The sequence below is a fragment of the Phyllostomus hastatus genome, unplaced genomic scaffold, assembly GCF_019186645.2.
Source record: "Phyllostomus hastatus isolate PE091 unplaced genomic scaffold, TTU_PhHast_1.1 phas_contig_283, whole genome shotgun sequence".
NCBI classification, from domain to species: domain Eukaryota; kingdom Metazoa; phylum Chordata; class Mammalia; order Chiroptera; family Phyllostomidae; genus Phyllostomus; species Phyllostomus hastatus.
The window spans coordinates 11,907,122-11,923,600 of record NW_025333833.1 but is presented as its reverse complement, the minus strand read 5'-3'; the positions used below and the strand labels follow the sequence as shown (position 1 = coordinate 11,923,600).

General features: G+C 46.3%; 1 protein-coding gene across 1 annotated transcript in view; it reads left to right on the top strand.

Annotated features, from left to right (window-relative positions):
• COLGALT2 (collagen beta(1-O)galactosyltransferase 2) overlaps positions 1-16,479 on the top strand; it is an 81,567-nt gene that overhangs the window by 40,763 nt on the left and 24,325 nt on the right. Inside the window, exons 2-5 of the mRNA XM_045838767.1 lie at positions 7,324-7,434; positions 9,283-9,400; positions 11,073-11,207; positions 14,382-14,586. Coding sequence (XP_045694723.1) covers positions 7,324-7,434; positions 9,283-9,400; positions 11,073-11,207; positions 14,382-14,586 — 569 coding nt within the window. The remainder of the gene's footprint in view (positions 1-7,323; positions 7,435-9,282; positions 9,401-11,072; positions 11,208-14,381; positions 14,587-16,479) is intronic.

Here is a 16,479-nt window from a genome sequence, read left to right as displayed (position 1 = left end):
GGGGGGAGTTTGATCAAATGCCTGAAGGAAAAGCCCAGGCTCGAACACCCACACCTTTGCCTGACTCGGGCAAGTCGTAACCTCTCATCCCCAGCCCTCTCTTGTATCAAAAGGGGAGATAAAAATAATGCCTAGTTTAGGGTTAAAGTGGGACAGTGTGTGACATCTGGGTGAGGGGTTCTTACCCAAGAGAGGAAAACTACAGCTCGGCATTAAAAGGGTCAAGAAAAGGCTCATTCGTAACATGTCTAATTAAGTTCATTTTGATGTTGAGTGGCCTATTCAGTGGTCAGTCGGCAGATTTTATCACTCCTCTTTCTGGCCCTTAGGAATAAAGTCAATTTGTTGTTTGATTGCTTTTCCAGAATCAGACATTTCTTTTGAAAGCACTCCCACCCAGCCTTCAGGTGCGTAGTGCCTGAGATTGTTTGTGGGATTAAATGAGACATCCTGAGGAGAGATGTTGAGGAGGATAAACATTTATTTTATTGGTGGGGAAGGTTTTATGAGAAGTGTGTTTTCCAGATTTCTTCATTCATTAGGAAGAATTGCTACTAATGGACTTGGTAGGACTTGGGGAAAGGCTTTTTGGCCGGGAGAATTCTCCAGCCCCCACAATCCATATCATGTGTATCCTTAACCACATCCACATGTCGTTTCCGCCCAGCAGATGGATTCTAGCTTTTACACAATCCCTACGCCATCACCGAGAAGCAAGGGACCACCATCCCATTTTGCCAAGTGGCCGAGCATTGGCAGGATGGCTGTTGGTGAGGCTGCCCCTGGGAAGAGACGTAGAAGTGGTGGGACATGACATGACCTTTCCGAAAACGGACTGCCCTAGTTGCTTCCGAGAGCGGAATTCTGTCTGAAGGTGGAGCTCTTCATTTCCTCTGCCAATGAGCTGTCCTGAGCGAGTGAGACCGAGGGACGGCAAAGAAGGCAGCTTTGAAGTCTCCAGCTGGAAAGTTCCCTGGCGCCAACTCACTAGTCACGATGTGGATGACCCAGGTGGTGACGAAGTGTGTTGTCCGTCTCATCACTCTCCCTCGAGCCTCTGGGAGACGTACAGAAGCAGCAGAGTCAACTGCTCCACAGTCTTGCCTTCCTCCTGTCCCTTCCAATGAGAGTGCAGTCTCATTGTTCTGTAGTGTTAGAAGTCTAGACTTTGCGGGGTGGCAGGGGAGCCGAGAACATTCCCTGAGGGTCAGTGCAGGTGGAAGTGATTAGGGGTACCGCTTCCTCGGTCTCCGGGTGTCCACCTGCTGGGAGACCCAGTCCGCGTGTTTACGTGGCCCCCGCGGCCCCATGCTCACCGGTGGGAGTTTGGCCCTCACGACTTCAGTAGGACTTGTAAAAATAAATGAGTCAGTGCTAATTATTTCAAGTCGGCTGGTCGTTTAAGAGCCAAGACTGAGGAATGGAAACTGACTTGGTTCAAGGAGAAATGTCAGTGTGTTTAGACCTTGCCAGAGAAATCTCGATTTTTTTTCTGGGGGGTGGGAGGGTGCACAGCCAAAGTAGCAAAGCTGTATCATCCTGCAGGCGTGTTTATTCTCTCCTCTGCTCTCTGAGCTCTCGCTGTCCCTGTAACAGGGACACTGCACTGCTGGCCCGGGAACTTCCTTAGCCAAGGAGATCCCTGCACAGGCTGTTGATTGTATTTGCGGTACATGTTTACCTTTGTCCTAATTTGACTTTGAATCTGAGACTCCTGGGCTTCTTCTGATGTGCAGAGCGAGAGAAGAGGAAGAGGAAGTGGAAACAGGAGGTGGAAGCAGAATCGGTGGGAAAGTGGGCGGGCAGCATTGTGACAATTGGCCTAGACTTCCCTCTGAGGCCACGTGGATTTTGCACCTGTTTCTGCCGGCTCTTCCGCCGCAGGTACTAGCTCCAAAGGAAGCCAATGAGATGTAAGGATGGAGAGGGGACCAACTGCAAACACCACAGCTGTATCAGGGTCGCAGGTCTGCTATGTACATAGGAGAGAGACCTCTTGGTGGTGGCAAGTCCTGGTGGTGCTCCCTAGAGATCAAGAAAAGTCACTGCCCCAACATGGCCTTCAGAGAACATGAGAGACATGGGGGATGGCGTGGCTCAAGAGCCAACCACTCCTGGCCATCTGATCCTGAGCTAGAGGGACCCAGGGAAGGGAGAGGGGAGGACTTGTAGATTTAAGTGTGACCCCGCTCTGGCTAGGGAATCGAGGCAAAGACTGAACAGTCCCAGCCTCCCGGGAGCATGGTCTTCCAGCCAGTGCATGCCTGTGCTCACACACTGAGCTTCCAGTGTGAGAACTGTACATCCCTGGCAGGCCACCTCTGCAGACATCTCCTCGCGCATCCTTTGTTTTCTTCAAAAACATCCTTCGGCCACGCCCATTCCCTTTCTGGTCCGAATAGGAGAAGGATGGCTGACCCCAGACAGCGCTCACGTTCCCTGGGGTGGGGAGGAGCCCTCAGGGTGGAAGAGATGCCTGGGCTTCCCCCGAGCGGTTCACACATCCCGAGTCCTCAGCCTCCTGGCTTGACGGGAAAACCCAGCTCTGCCGCACAGTGTTTTGTGTCCAGGTGCTTGCGGAGCCTCACAGCAGGACAGGCACCGCGCTGCTGGCCCCTTCCGCGGGGCTCTGAAAATAGAGCCTCTAACTCAAGCCTCATGTTTCCTCCAGGGAGCTTGCAGCTGGGCCTCTGCTGTCTCCCCCTCCGGTTCTCTGAATGGGCCGGCGCCCGCGTGCCTTCATGATTATGTATTTGAGCGGAAACACATTTGTGACAGAGGGATTAAAAGGCAGCAGTTGGAAGTGTCTGCCTGTGTTTCTGTTGATTTGCCTTCACGGGGCGGGGGGCGGGGGCGAGGGCAGGGCATCAGTCTCGAGGGGGGCGTGCAAGCCTTCCTTGGTGGGTGGGCAGGCGGGCGTGGTCAGCGCTGCCCTTCCTCTGGGACAGTGACTGGCCCTGCATTTCAAAGGCGGTGTGGATGGACCTCAGACCACATCCAGAGTCTCCTTCTATTCCTTGGAAGCCTGAGGACAAAGGGGATCTTTTCATTTTTTATTGTTGACACTATGACTGATGTCCATTTTCCTCCCCTTTGGCCCCCTCCACTCAGCCCCCACCCCCTCCAGGTCTTCACCACACCGTTGTCTGCATCCGGGGGCCATGCATATATGCAAATATGTTCCTCTGCTCACCTCCTCCAGTCCCCCACCCCCGCCCCTCTGAGACCTGTCAGTCTGTTCCGTGTATCCCTGCCTCTGGTTTTGGAGAACGTTACGCTGAACGAAATAAGCCAGAGAAAGACGAGCACCGTGTGAGCTCACTCGTGTGTGGAATCTAATGAACCCAATAAACTGACGAACAAAGAGAATCAACAATTCGGGGCACTGACTATATAGGACATTTTTCAACTCAACAAGAAGAGTATTTAAAGTCCGTGCTTCTGTTTTTAATTAGACACATTTATCTTTGTGTACTCCAAGCAGCTAATATCTAAGGACGTTTGTCAGTAATGGATACTTCGAGCTTGAAGTTGTTTAGTCTGTATACCCGGAAAATAAATTTTATACACTAAGGCCAAGCGTGTTCAAATCATTAGGAAATAAATGCATCAATGTGCGGGGAAAGCAAAGAGAACTTAAGTCCTGTGTGATGGAGAAGCAGTAATCAAGACAAGAAGTTGGATGCTGTATAAATTCTCCGACACTCCAAGCAATTTGGGAATACCATAGAATGTTCAGAGCTTTTGGCTGACGCTGAAGTCAAGATAATTTTTGTTTGTTTCGTTTTAACTTACTCATACTATTTGGAGTGAGGAATACGGTGCCTGGAGCTGATTCCCAGTTTCAGGGGCCGACTCTCTGAGTGCCCTTCTCGGCTGTTTTGCCGGACGTTGGGTGGCCTGTGGCTGTGTCACGTAGATGGGATTCTCGCTGACACGTTGCACTTCTCAGCACTGTCGAGAGCTCGATGGAGCCCGCGGTCCTTGTCCGTGTTGTTTTCCGTCCCATTTCCCACCTCCGGGAGTTATCCCGCCTTTGCCCAAGGCGCTTGCCCACCTGGCGCCCGTGTCCCTCCATGTCCAGGTGGGTCCGAGGGCCCCTGCCCTCGCTCCTAAACCTTGTTCTGAAAAGAGGATCTGGCTCTAACCTGATTTCCAGAAGAGACTTGGAAGTAGATAAGCTAGCCTGGGTTTTTATTAAGACTAGTTTTAGTTCAAATATTTATCTTAGAAAGTAAGTTTCGAATAGAGTCACACACCTCTATCCCATTTTTCTATACTTTATGACTTAAGTGTGACTTGACGAAGTTTCAGGTTACTTGGTCTTTTACGGAATTTTAATCCCTATGTAGCATTGCGTTCCACTCTGCTTTGCTTAATGGTTTTTTTTCTCTTGAACATTCCTGGATATTCTCTCTATTAAAGATTTCATGTGTTACTTTTGGAGCTGTTGTGACCTCCACAAGCTCAGGCTGAAAGAACAAAAGCTATTATGGACTGGGTTTAACAAAAGCCTATTTCCTGAAATTGCCATATATGGAAGAAGTGACCACTGCTGGCAGCTCTTCATTGGCTCTTCTCCAGGCCACGTGCCCAGGGAACCGTGCTGCTGGCAATGCCCATAGCTCTCTCTGGCGGGAGGACCTGCTGCATTGCCAGCAAAATCTCTTTCCCCCCATGACCCTTTCTTTTCTGTTTGCCCTCCCTCTCTCCCTCTGTCCCTCCCTCCCTTCCTTTCCTCCCTTCTTCCTTTTATTTTAAATTGTATTTAGTATGTGTTTTATTGACTTTATTGGGGTGACATGCTTCATCAAATTATATAATATGGTTTCTACAAAGCAGGAATAGATATTCAGCTTTGTTAAAGATCTTTTTAGCACTTGCAGAGCTAACCCTATGACTTTCTTCAGATCTATTAACATAGTGAATTACACTGATGGACTTCCTTTATATGGAATGGTCTTACCACAGGCTATACAATATTTTATTAATAGGGTGTTGGATTCTGTTTGTTGATACTTGAGTATTTTTGCAATATGTTCATTAAAAGACAGTCTGTAGTTTTGTGTGGGCATTTGTGCATATTGTGGGTTTCCGTGTGTGCATCTTCATTAGGTTTAGATGTCGACAGAACTTGTTGTATTAAAGGAACTTGGGATCTTCTCCCCTGTGCTCTGGAGGACCAGCTGCATCGCAGTGGAAATATCTAGTCTGTTAAGAGGTCTGGTAGAATTCCTTTGTGACACCATCTGGGCCGCACGTTTTGTTTTGTTTTCTCTCTTTATTTCTTCCATGGAAATTGTTCTGTTTAAGTTTCTTGTTTCTGCTGGAGTCTATTTTGCTAACATGCATCTTCCTAGGAAATGTCCCATTATATCTAGTTTTTAAATTTAATTTCAATTACCATGTACGGAGCAATTGCTTATGATTTTAAAAATGCCTTCCATATCAACCATAATTCCCTCATCCTTGTCATTTCTTGTTGCTATATTTGTGTTGCCTTGATTAGGTTGACTAGTTGTTGTCTTTTGTTAATTTTTCACAAAAAATTTTTTTAGTATTTTTATTTTTTGTTCTACTCTTTTTCTGATTTCTATACCACAACTTTCTACCTTTATCTTTATTATTTTATTTTGCTTGTTTGTTTTCTTGCTCTTTCTCTCACTTTTTCAGTAGGAATTCAACTTATTTATTTTTATTGATTTACGGACATAAAACTACATTTTCCCCTGTGATACCTACTGTAATTGTATCCCAAAACAGGTAATGTATTCATTATTCATGCTTATCCATTCTGAAATTGATCTGTAGTTCTTCTTTTACTCCATAGTTGTTTAATAGAGAATAAACAATGGAATATTTGTGGTTTTTACTTTATTGCTAATTTCTAGTTTTATTGCCTTCTGATCAAAAAATGCTATTGACATTATTCTAATATTTTGGAGTCATTCTTTATCATGTAACTGTTGGACAATTTGCTGACTGTCCCATGCGTCCTGGGAAAGGAAACAGTCTCTGGAATGTATTCTGTAGATCCTCTCTATCTGCTTACTGTTTTGCATCTGCGCCGTCTTCCACTGAAAGAGGATGTTAACATTTCTTACTATGGGTGTTTCTGGTTTTCCTTGCAACTTCCATACTTTCTACTGCATCAGGGGTTCACAAACAAACTACAGCCTGTAGACTAGCTGTCTGCTTTTGTAACTAAGTTTCATTGACAGACAGAGTGCTCATCTCTTTACACGCTGTTTACGACTGCCCCACCACTGCCGCGATGGCAGAGTTAAGTAGCTGGGGCAGAGAGGATGTGGCCTGCAAGCGTAAGTAGTCACTTCATGGCTCTTACAAAGGTTGCCAACCCCTGTACTATAGGAAGGTACGAACATATTCACATGAACTGTATGAGTGTCTTTGATGTGAGTTATAGCCTTTAGAATAATAATTACAGTCCTTCTTTGTCATGCCTAATTGCTTTGGCCTAAATTCTGCCTTATTTGATGTCAAGATTATAATTTTCTTTCCTTCCACCCCCCCAATTGATTTGTATATCTCTTCCTTTTTACATGTTCCGACTTTGTTTTAGATGTGTACCTTCTACACAGCGTGAGTTTGCTTTGTGATATAATATGAAAATATTTTTGTTTTAATAAGTGAATTGAGCTCCTTTAGAAGTGGATCAGTTCATTATACTTTCAAAGTAGAACAGAAATAAGCTTCTTATACATTACTTGAAGGCTTTTGATGGTACTCTTTTTGTATAAGTGATGGCAAAGTTAATCCAAAACAGCCCCGTGAAGACACCTTAGGTTTTGGGTTGCGTCCTGGGAACAGTGGTTGCCGCTTCCCCTCTACAGCACGCGACTGCGGCAGCAGTGGCGACAAACAATTCTGTTGGACCTGCAGGCAGACTTGAATTGAAAATGCAGCTGATTGCTCAAATGAAGGGTAATTGTTAGTGAAAAGGCAGGGTTTACATCTTGGGTAACCAAAAATGAAAGCAAACAGGAAGATTTCCAAGAACATTAATTTACTTACTCCAGTTTAGTTGTTTAATTCATTTTATGCTTGTACAGGTTTGCTACAACCACTTACAATTCTGCTGTTGGCTGAGCCTCGTTTGAGGATCTAACGACACAAGGTGATTCGAAGCAGCGTCTTTGTCTGTAGGAATGTACTGTTCAGTTTGGACTGCGACAGAATCATTTTCGTAGGCACCGTTTCTAGACCTGGCCATTCTCCTTTCACTTAACCTGAGGTCTTTCGGATGTCCTCCCCTTCCTTTGGATGGCGTGACTGAACTCGGCTGTGCTTTCTCTCGCGCAGGGCGGCCACCGATCACAACGTGGACAACACAACAGAGATCCTCAGGGAGTGGCTGAGAAATGTGCAGAGAGTGTACCACTACGTGGAGTGGCGGCCCATGGACGAGCCTGAGTGAGTAGCAAGAGAACATCTGGCGAACTCGTTTCTCACCTTCCTCCCTTAAGCAGGTGTCCAGTCTCCGAGGCACACGCGACCTTTTCTTGTCTTTCATCTGCGCGTCTAGTAAATTTCTTCCTTTTGACAGAGCTTCATCTTTCTCGCCTCCTCTCTACTCTGGCAGGTACCGGCCAAGCTCAGGTTCTCACTGGTTCTCATATATATATTTCAAATCTCAGCTTGTGGTCCTTAGTTTCTCTCTATATTAATACTTTTATTATGCATGTGTATACATATATGTCTCAAATCCAAGTGTATGACCCATATATCAAGCAAAATTTAACTACAAAGTCTGAACACTATAAAAATTTTTGAACACCCTTTGGAGCTCCTTTTAATGGAATTTGGCCTAATTGCAATGGCTCAGAAAGACTTTGTGTACCTACCTTGCATCCTGGTAATCTTCTCTGCCGCCAGCTTTCAACTAAGTGTATTGTATGACAAGGTTAGGGTGAGAAATATTAAGGGAGGCATTCTTCGGGATGGCAATATAGTCAGGGAGACAGGAACTGTACTGATTTTCATTGAAACGATAATAGAGGAAGACACCCCAGAGAATGCCGGTGTGGTACATAGTTTCATTAATCTTATTTGCACAGTTTTTGTGGTTTTTCATTCACTGAGGCTCAAGTGCTGCCAGCACAGCCGCAAGAACTTGAAGCGGTGGCCAATCTGGGCCCCTGTGAGTGACAGTAGCCACGCCCCCACCAATTAGGAGTTTTCAGGAGGGCTCTTGAGAGCACTCCCACCGCTTGCCTGTGCCCCGGGCTGGCTGCCCGGAGGAGGCTGCCGGGGATTCCAAGGACAGTGCATCTGCTCCGTGACCTCCCTCCCTTCCCCTGGGACACATCAAAGGGTCAGGGTCTGTGGAATCCTTTACTGAGACCTGCCCGTGTAAATTAAACCTTTGTTTTTCCACGGTTTAAACCTTTGTAAACCGTGTTTTTATGCTACAAAATTTCCAAATGTATCAGGTGATGAAATGTTTTATAAAGTATCTAGAAACATGAACTTTTGGGTTATACCTGGGTTCAAATTCTGATTGTTCTCCTTCTTAACTACACAGCATTAAGCAAGTGATTTAAACTGCTCTACACCAATTTTCTCCTCTATGAAGTGGAGAGAACAGAGATACAGTTGGTGGGTTCTGTATCTGTGGGTTCCATAGCTGCAGATTCAACCAACTGTGGGTTGAAAATATCTGGGAAAAAACTTACTTTTTGTCGATGTACACTGTGTAGTTAAGCCTATAATGGTTGCATCCCTACTGAATATGTACAGGCTTTTTTTTCTTGCTTTTATTCACTAATGATACAGGATAGCAACTACTTACATAGCATTTACACTTTACTAGGTATTCAGAGTAATCTAGAGATAATTTAAAATATATGGGAGAACGTGCACAGGTTATAAGTACAATACTACTCATTTAATATAAGGAATTTGAGCATCTACAGATTTTCATGTCCACGAGGGTCCTGGAGCCAATCCCCCGTAGATACTGAGGGATGATCCTCACCTAGTAGGGACTCCGTGGGTTCCTTTTAGAACCCGCTGAAATATTTCATGTAAAGGTTCTTGTGTACGGTAAACAGCAAGTTACTTGATCTCTCCTTGCTTCAGTCTCCCTATGTGTTAAAGGGGAATGATACTAATACCAATAGTATCTACTTCAAGCTAGGGTTACTGGAAGATTAAGGGGCTTACTACACAGTGCCTGAAATATGTAAGCACTCAATAATTATAAGCTGCTATTATTATTATTATTATTTATTTATTTATTTATTTATTTATTTATTTTAGGTCTTATCCTAATGAAATCGGCCCGAAGCACTGGCCCGCCTCCCGGTTTGCCCACGTGATGAAACTGCGCCAGGCAGCCCTTCGAACTGCGAGGGAGAAATGGTCAGACTACATTCTGGTAAAATCACACGTTTGATTTCCTGGCAACTGTTATCTAGAATGTGTCCGAGCCGCTTGTCCAGAAACTAGGACCACAGAGTCGATCAAAACAATCCTTTGGGTGAGCACCACCCTGCTTTTCAATGGAGGCACAAGGGGAACTGTCGGGAATTAATGTCAGGGACCTGGGTCTCATCTCAGACCCACTTCTGACGGGCGTTTTCAGTAAGTAAATGAGCTCTTGAATTATTCAATCTCTTTCATGTAACAGGCATAAAAAGTAGTAAAGCAATGTAAATTGTCTGAATAACTTTTTAGAAGAATTCTGTGGATGTGAAAAGTTAACTCTGGAACAAGATTAAATGAGCTACTCTGAAATGCCATTCCCTTCTGCTCCTGAGCGGGCTGGAGAATGGCATCTCTTTCTTGATTTCTCCGTCGCTCCCCGTGACGCTGGGCTGGCGTGGAGGGTTTCTCTCCGTGAAGAGGTTCCATCGCTTCCCTTGGAACTTTGAGGGGGTCCAGGATGTGCGGGGCTGGATACCAGGAACCAGTGTTGTGTCCCCTCCTTGCCCTCCATGAACCCGTCCTGGCGGGAAAGGCCAGCTTCCCGAGCGGCTGCCATTCCCGTTTCCCTTTAGAAGGTGGACCTTTGCCCTGCAAGTTTCTGCAAACCGAGTGTTCATCTGTGTCACCCATCCCCCAGTCCATTTATTTCTCTCGACAATCATTTTCCAGTACTGCACGAGAAATAACGCCCATACAGCGAAGTTGATATTTCATTAGACACATTGGCGTCTCTTTGTCACTGGACTGATTCTGGAGGGAATGCCTCGGACCCTTGTCCGTCTCCAGCCCCTCCACCACCACAAAGCCCAGCCCAGTGATTTGCCGCACACACACTTTCAATACAAATAAAGCACAGAAGCTTTTAACTTGTGGTGGGGATACATAACATTGCATAGCTGTTTAAGTATCACTGAAGTGTACAAATGTTGAGCCACAAAATTTTCAGTAAACAGATTGACTCTCATAAGAATGAAAGCTTCTGGCTATTTGTTTTGTGTGTGTGGTAAAATATACAAAACAAAAAAATTGCCATTTTAAGCATTTTGAGTGTACGGTTCACTGTGATTATTTATTTTTTATGATAGAGCATGTTGCTGTAATGTCCCTGTAAATGAATCAGTGTTAACATGGAATTTTGCTAAGAATAGGTAATGGCTTATTGGTTAGCATGGGTTGGTATAATATACTTTAAACAAAAATTCTACTTATGACATGAAAATAGCATTGATGAATCTGTTTGGGGCCATTTGGGCACTCTTATATAGTACATGAATAGGCCTGTCCATTTGTATCTAGCATGGGTGCTCAGTAAGTGTTTTTGAATAAACTTTTAAGGGCTTGAGAGCCATGAGTGTCTTGTAGGCTGGGTCCTGGGTGAGCGAGCACCCAGTGTGCTAACACCCATTCATCGCCTGGTGCCTTTTGCACGTAGCAGTCAGACTAGATGCATTTAGTCGCCACGAAAGCCACCCAGCTGCAGTGGGTTTCCCAAAGGAGAACACAGATTCCTGGTTCCACATCCCTCGAGCAAGCCTCTGTGATGCTCCGGAAGTGCCGGGTCACTCCTGAACCCGTTACGGAGAAGGACCTCCTCACCTGCCTTTCTCTTTTTCTTTTCCTAGTTTATTGACGTTGACAACTTCCTGACTAATCCCCAGACCCTCAGTCTGATGATTGCGGAAAACAAGACCATCGTGGCCCCCATGCTGGAGTCTCGGGGCCTGTACTCGAACTTCTGGTGCGGAATCACACCTCAGGCAAGTCTCGGGCGGAGGAACTAACGCCACGGGCTTTCGCCAGGAGCCACGTGTCCGCAGCAGCCCTGCTGGCCTCCTTCTCGCTGCCTCCCCGGAGCGATGCCTGTCATTTCAGGGCATGCGTTTGCAGGAGGCGAGGCACACCCAGGTCCATGCCCCAAACAGTGAGCTCTTCTGCCTTAATGAATTTTATACATATAAAAAATACTCTACTGAGCTTAGCATTAGCATTAATTAGCATTAAACCGATCAATCCAACTTGTTGGGATTTGTACTTTTTTCTCCCTGATTCAGAGGTTTTTAAAAAATGTAATAGTTTAGTTGTCATTGAAACTCTCATAAGAACACTACAGGAAAATTTAAAAGTGAAAAAAGTAGAGGAAGTTGTGTTAATCTCCACTCCAGCATCATAGATAGCAGCTTGTGTGTTTTGAGTAACTCTGTCAAGTGGCTTTAATGCAATTTACTTAATCTTTCTCTTAGTTTAAAAACATTTCTGTTGTTTGCAACTTTTAACTATTATAATGACCACCATGATTAATATAATTTTTCTCTGTATTTCATTTTTGGGGATAGCTTCTTAGAAGTGGAATGACTGAATCAAAGAGTATAAATATTTTGATGAGCTTTGATATATGTTGCCAAATTTATTTCTAAAGAAATCTAGTAATTAGAACTACTATGGTAGCTTGTTTTTAGAAATTTCACGTTAAAAACAGAATTCTTTTATTTCTATCACCTCTCTGTTCTGTTGTAAAATCTTTAAAGTCTAGACATCTGTTACAGTGAATTTGTCTGGTTGTTTATATTTTTATTCTTTAGTTAATGAATTCAAAAGATACACTGATCAATGTAGAATAAAGATGGGCTTAAGGAAAAAAATATATGTATACATTGAATGTGGTCTCATACCAAAGGGCCAAAATTTTGAGTCCCTCTTTTATATTTGGTTTGGTTCGGGGCCAGATGATAAATGTTAGTAACTGGCTCTCTGTGGGGGAAATATCCTGATTGGTAACACTTCCTGGCTTTCACAGTGTGAGGACTCCCACCGTGCACACAACTTAAATGTTGGTTAAGCTAAGAGAAAGGTTAAGTAAACTGCAGCCTCGCTACTTAAGGAGATAATTATGTAAAGATATGCAAAGCTGACATCTTTGGTTCTGTTCGATGATGGGGATTGGCCGGATTTTTATTTTCACAGCTACCAACTTGTCAACTGGTTTGCACAGTTCCTGAGAATTGAACCATCAGTGGCTCTAGCACATGACTAGCTGAAGATTTCCTCTTTTGTTACAATATTTCCACCCCCCGTCCCAACAGATTTTTGAATGCGTGTTATGGTCCATGTCTCTTTGAGGGAAGCGCTAAGTTCGTATTTATACAAGTCACTCAGTTCTCAGTGGGGAAACGTTGTGTTGGGTTCATTTGAGCTCACACGCTCTCGGTTGATAATCTGCAGGGTTTCTGGGCACAGATTCACTCAAGGGTTGTTTTGAATGAGTTACACGTTGACACCAGCAAGGAGGCTGGATGAGTCTAGTGAGCACAGCCCCGGGGTTTCTATTATCTTCTTCTCTGCTTTCATCATTGCAAGCAAACAGGAGAAGTGTGCTCACTTATTTTGTACAACGAAAGCAAAAAGCTCAGCCAGTTAGGGGCACATCTAATTTCCCTCTGTCTTTGGCTCTCCGCCATCCCCAGTCAGGCTTCTGCTGGGGCAGCCAATGACTGCACAAGCGTAAGGCAGAGCTTTTAATCACGTCCGAGACAAAACGACCCTCGGGGGTGGCTTCTGGCCAGTGAGCAGGGCCTGTCGCCGATATTCAATTGAGTGGGGAGCAGGGCGACACAATGATCACCTCAGCCTGTCTACAGGAGGCACCCAGCTCTCTTTCCCCGCTTCTTTCCTTCCTGCCCCCAGGATATTCAGTGGTTCATCAGCATCATGAATTTTCCAAGCCTCTCACTCTGAGAATGTTGTCCCTAAGTGGTCTAGAACTTGACGTTGGACATGTGTTCGTAAGCCATCCCCTAAAGACCAGCGTTCCCTTTACCCCTTGGAAGAAGCTTGCTACGTTGAACTGTTAGGAGGATCCCTGTTCTCCTAACTCAAGGGTGTTGAGTGACCCTTCACTTAAAGGCTCATAAAAATGATGCTAATAATCACATAATGAATTCCAGTTTTTGAAGTCTTCATGGATTTCATTACCTGAGGTCTACTCTACAGCCCTGTGAGAGGAAACTCAGGCTCAAAGAGAAGCATAAGCTAAGGCAGCTACACGCAGGGGCGTCAGACTCATTTTCCCTGGGGGGCCACATCAGCCTCGCGGTTGCCTTCAAAGGGCTGTAATTTTAAGACTGTGTACATGCAACTACTTCTTAAGTGTTAAGGAATTGAAATTACATTCAGTCCTTTGAAGGCAACTGCGAGGCTGATGTGGCCCCCAGGGAAAATGAGTCTGATACCCCTGATACAAGATGTTCAAAATGACTCTGAGCCTCTTAGTCTTAATGTGCGCTGACCTGGCCACGTGGTCGCTAGCTCCGCCAGAGCGCTCGTCTGGACACTAAGGGGACTGTCAGAGAAGTCGGGGAGGCTGAGATGCCTAATGTGCGGGCACGAACATGACAACACAAGATGTGACCACAGAGGAAGGGGACTGGTTGTCCCGTGTGCTTGCCCAGAAGGAACTTTCCAGAGGGGAATCCTCGAAAAGTGTGGTGCAGTGACAGCTCCCCCAGAATGCTGAATAAATAAATTCATGGGACCAAGACCCTGTTTCTGTGTTTAAGTATGGCACGTTTAACTAATTGTATTAACCAACGTAATGTGATAGTTTTAATAATAGTCAATACCGACTGGTGCTTTCTCGGTGCTAGCACTACTCTGAGCTCCCTGAGCTCCCATGGGTAGATGGGGCCATCACTTCTGTTCTACAGATGAGGCACTAGGTTGAGTAATCTCACCAATACCTACAGACAAAAAGTAGCTGAGGTGGGATTTGAACTCAGGCAGGCCAAAGTCTTAGGCCACGATAAAAAGCATGAGGGGGACTTGGCTTGGGGACTTTTGTGTGACTGGCGATGACCTCGAAGGGGTCAGCCAGCAGGAGACTGGAGGACGCAGTGCTGGGACCGGGGAACACAGTCCGCCTGCTTGCTCTTCCCCAGGGCTTCTACAAACGGACCCCCGACTACGTCCCGATCAGAGAGTGGAAGAGGACCGGCTGCTTCCCCGTCCCCATGGTCCACTCCACCTTCCTCATTGACCTCCGGAGGGAAGCCTCGGACAAGCTGACCTTCTACCCCCCGCACCAGGACTACGCCTGGACCTTCGACGACATCATCGTCTTCGCCTTCTCCAGCAGGCAAGCAGGTACTGCTGGTATGCGGTGGTCACGCCCTCATGGAAACACTGCACATAAACAGCTTCTTCATTTTGTGCCTGTTCTTAGAAACACTGCTGTATGTGGACATTGGGCTTCCTCTTTAGGTCGTGTTGGAGGCAATTCATTGTCACAGCAGCCACACCAGCACCCTCTGTGCTGCTGTCCCTGTGAGTGCCCACGAGCAAGAGCCCTTACCCAGAATCCTCTCTCTTCTTCCTGAGCAATGGTGGGGGTAGGAGCCACAGGCAGGCAATTGGTTCTCTCTGGTGCTGCTGTGTTTTTTTGCTCATTACAGGAGTCCTTTTATTAATTAGACACTGTGACAGAGACCCAAAATGACACTGGGAAAAAACCCAGACTTTAGAAATGGAAGATAATTTCTTCTCAGAGAAATCTGAGCTGGTATCGTGGCTCCAGTCCACACGTTTTCCCCTGAAGTGTGGGAAATAGAGGGACCCAGAATCCTTTATTGCTTCTCCACCCTCCACGTGGCATTGGCTTTAACCGTATGATCCAGGATGTCTCATCAGGAGGGGTGTGTTCCAGCCATCAAGTGAGCACCAGAGAGGGGCCAGCCCCCGCCCCCCTTGAAGGGTACCCTCCAGAAGCTGAACACATCACTCCTCTGCATATCCATCAGCCAGAACTTAGCCAGAGGACGACACCTAGGGAGGTTCCGAATGCCGTCCGTGCAGTAGAGCCCCGATCCCCTCACTTAGAAGAAGGAGGGGCGGGGGGGTTCGGGAGTCATCCATCAGCGTCTGCCACAGTCCCCGTGGAAGGTAAGGCAAGGCCAGACTGAAGTCCGTCATGCGGCACTAGGAAAGTATTTCCAGTGGTGTGTGTTGAGTTTTTAAAAGAAGACCGGTCAGTAGGAATGTAAGTTATTTCTCCCGAGTCACCCGCACACGCCATCAGGGAGGACATAATTCACCGAAGCAGTTCAACAGGGAGACATACAACATTCCTGAAACAACACTTTCTTCTCAGGACCACTGAGACCTTCCTGAGGGAAGTCAGGTCCCATTATGTACGAGCCAGAAACGTGCCACTTCGCCACCGGCACAAGTGAGTTCAGAAACCAGGCGGATGGTGAATGGACCCACTGTGGCCGTGTAAAGGAGGGTGGCTGGGAGCGTGCCAGGACCCCAGGCAGCCGAGCCAGGTTGCTGGCAGGTGAGACAGTGGATACAGATTGAATCTACAGATTGAAGCTACAGCTTGTTCCCCGGGCCGCTCTGGAAGCCAAGGTGTGCCTGTCCTCAGCTGCAGACTCGGTAGGAGTGAGAATATCTGGCGGAAATGTGGAAGGCTGATTTCTTTTCCCCTTGGCTGCTAGGGTCATTGAGACCCTTTGGCCTGGGGTCAGCATTTTTCGGCCTGTGTCAGGGCAAAAGCAAGCCCCTTAGTCTCCTGTGGATTGGAACTTTTCCTGAATATTCCTGTGTCTGAGTCAGTGGAACCCACTTCTTTCAGCTTGGCCTGTGATTTGTTCTGACCTCTCCAGGGGAAGAAGCAGACGCAGGGCCTTCTGGTCCCTTCCGTTTGTGCCGGGCCCTCTGCTCCAGAGCTTGCAGGAGGGCTGTCTCAGGAGAGTGAATGAGAAACAACTACAGTCACCGTCCTTGACTAACCGAGTCCCCTTTGCAGCCATCGTACAAGGCACTGGGGTGACCCCTGCGCTAAATTATGACGATAAATTCTTTTAAACCAAGAACTGGGTTTGTGGCTTGGATACAGGCTAGGAAGGGATTTTTCAGCTCTATCCTACGCTTGTCTTGTTCCCTCGGCTTTTGTTCCTCATCGGTCTGACTTCCCAAGGGCCCTCCGGGGACACTGAAAGGAGGTGCAGAGGTCCGCAGCTGTCTGGTGATTCAGCT